This window comes from Otolemur garnettii, unplaced genomic scaffold (assembly GCF_000181295.1).
Source record: "Otolemur garnettii isolate 467f Iridium unplaced genomic scaffold, OtoGar3 scaffold00018, whole genome shotgun sequence".
Classification (NCBI taxonomy): Eukaryota; Metazoa; Chordata; class Mammalia; order Primates; family Galagidae; genus Otolemur; species Otolemur garnettii.
The window spans coordinates 14,905,384-14,907,891 of record NW_003852413.1 but is presented as its reverse complement, the minus strand read 5'-3'; the positions used below and the strand labels follow the sequence as shown (position 1 = coordinate 14,907,891).

Genomic DNA, 2,508 nt, shown 5'->3' with positions numbered 1-2,508 from the left:
AAGTAGCTGGGACCACAGGCGCCCGCCACAACGCCCGGCTATTTTTTGGTTGCAGCCATCATTGTTGTTTGGCGGGTCCGGGCTGGGGATTCGAATCCGCCACCTTAGGTGTATGTGACTGGCGCCTTAGCCGCTTGAGCCACAGGCGCCGAGCCAAGCTAGTCTTTAACTACTGGCCTCAAGTGATCCTCTTGGCTAAGCCTACCACCATGCAAGGATTACAGATGGATGACCAATTGCACATGGCTTAGAAGGCTTATCTTTAAGGGACTGATTGGTTTTCATTTTTATTTAACTTTTTGCTTTATAACAATGTATGATCCCAAAACCAAAGGTACAACACAGAATATTGAGAAGTCTTACTTTTGCTTTTACCCTCTCTACCCTGCCCCTGACTCTCCTCCATAGGCAACCTTTTTTACTCATTTATGGTTTATCCACTGTGAATATTTAATACTAGAGGGTAGGCTAAAACCTAAGTCTCCCAAAACTGGGGGTAGAGAAGGTGTAATTAAAGCCACTAATGCAGAAGAACACGTAGTTCTAGTGTTAGATAAGAACTAATGCTACAATTATAACTATAGCCTGCAAACTCAGGAAAAGAAGCTAACAACATATGTGAGGTAAAACAAACAAAAAGAAAACAACCTCCACTGTGTAAATTTAGTATTGTGCTATTCCAAAGTAAATGAAAAGACTAGAGCCAGGAAACAGCATGGCTAGCTAGCCAGAAGTTTCAAGGATCCAGGCAACAAGTGCATTATTTCTGAATTAGCCTTATTGTAAGCCACTTAGAAAATATGCCAATTATATTTAGAGTTAGACATTTATTTTATTTTTTTGAGTCTGGGTCTCAAGCTGTTGCCCTGGGTAGAGTGCTGTGGTGTCACAGCTCATAACAACCTCCAACTCTTGGGTCAAGTGATCCTCTTGCCTCAGTTTTTCTATTTTTAGTAAAGATGGGGTCTCGGTTTTTGCTCAGGCTGGTCTTAAACTCGTGAGCTCAAGCAATCCACCTGCCTCAGCCTCCCAGAGTGCTAGGATTACATGCATGAGCCACCTCCCCAGGCCCCTAGAGATAGACATTTAGAACTAGAAAGAACTCGCTGGGTGTGATGGCTCAAACCTGTAATCCTAGCACTCCAGGAGGCCAAAGTGGGAGGATCCCCTGACCTTAGGAGTTAGAGACCAGCCTGAGCAAGAATGAGATCCTGTCTCTACTAAAAATAGAAAAACTAGTAAGGCGTTGTGGTGGGTGCCTGTAGCCCAGCTACTGGGGAGGTTGAGGCAAAAGGAACACGTGAGTCCAAGAGTTTGAGGTTGCTTTGAACTATGCCATGATACTCTCTCTACCCAGGGTGACAGAGTGAGATGCTATCTCAAAACAAAAACAAAAACTAGAAGGAACTTTTGAGACTAACCTAGTTTGAGATTCTCATTTTATAACTAAGAAAAAGTTACTTAACACACTTTAGGTCATTAGTAGAAAAGGTACAGCTAGTCACATTTTTTTTTTTGAGATGGAGTCTCAAGCTGTCCCCCTGGGTAGAATGCTGTGGCATCACTCACAGCAATCTCCAACTCCTGGGCTCAAGCGAGTCTCCTGCCTCTTATCTCCCAAGTAGCTGGGACCACAGGCGCCTGCCACAACGCCTGGCTATTTTTTTGGTTGCAGCCATCATTGTTGTTTGGCAGGCAGGGGCTGGATTCAAACCTGCCACCTTAGGTGTATGTGGCTGGCACCTTAGCCACTTGAGCCACAGGTGCCGAGCCACATTTTTTTTTTTTTATCATATTGTGTGCAAAACACAAAGCTTGCAGGGTCTATTCTGAGAAAGGGCACAGGAAGTCCACAAACTAAAATGAAAAACTGATTATAACCTTATGTTCCCTTTCCCAGAGGCATTAAGATAAATAACACATGCTCTATTATGAATGATTCTGTTTCATCAGTAAGCTAAATAAATATGTTGGAAATCTAAAGACTTACTGTGGCTTTAAATACTTTATCCAGGTTTATATCTTCACTATTCCATATTCTCAAAACCTTAAATCAAAACATACAAGTTAATATGCATTCCATTCTCTATTTATATATAATAAACACAGATAGTTAATAAATCAACATTAGATTTATATTTAACATGTTATAAAAGTTTTAAAACTTACCTTATTATCATGTACAACAATATACTCTCCAGTTTGAAAGTTACAGACAGCTGGACATGTTATAATTTGACCTTGTTTCACTGACCAGCTCCCCAAGGGTTTCTGATCAGAAACCTAATGAAATTAAAATAAACATATTTGAGACACTAAAAAGAACTAAACTTACAATCAAAATGAAAGAAACCACTAAAATGATATCATTTAACAAATTTTCTAAACTAAAAAAATCAGTAGTCACAACAGCCAAATACTTAAAATTTCACATATGTGAAGTACCCACAGTAGTCAAATTAATAGAGACAGAAAGAATAGTGGCTGTCAGAGGCTGGGAGCAATGGG

The 2,508-nt window shown here is 40.4% G+C and overlaps 1 protein-coding gene across 2 annotated transcripts in view; it reads right to left on the bottom strand.

Annotated features, from left to right (window-relative positions):
• NOL11 (nucleolar protein 11) overlaps positions 1–2,508 on the bottom strand; it is a 26,392-nt gene that overhangs the window by 21,117 nt on the left and 2,767 nt on the right. For both annotated transcript variants that reach the window (XM_012803164.2, XM_023511109.1), the window contains exons 2-3: positions 2,170–2,283; positions 1,991–2,047 (exon numbers count right to left, since the gene is read on the bottom strand). In XM_012803164.2, the coding sequence (XP_012658618.1) occupies positions 1,991–2,047; positions 2,170–2,283 (171 nt within the window). The remainder of the gene's footprint in view (positions 1–1,990; positions 2,048–2,169; positions 2,284–2,508) is intronic.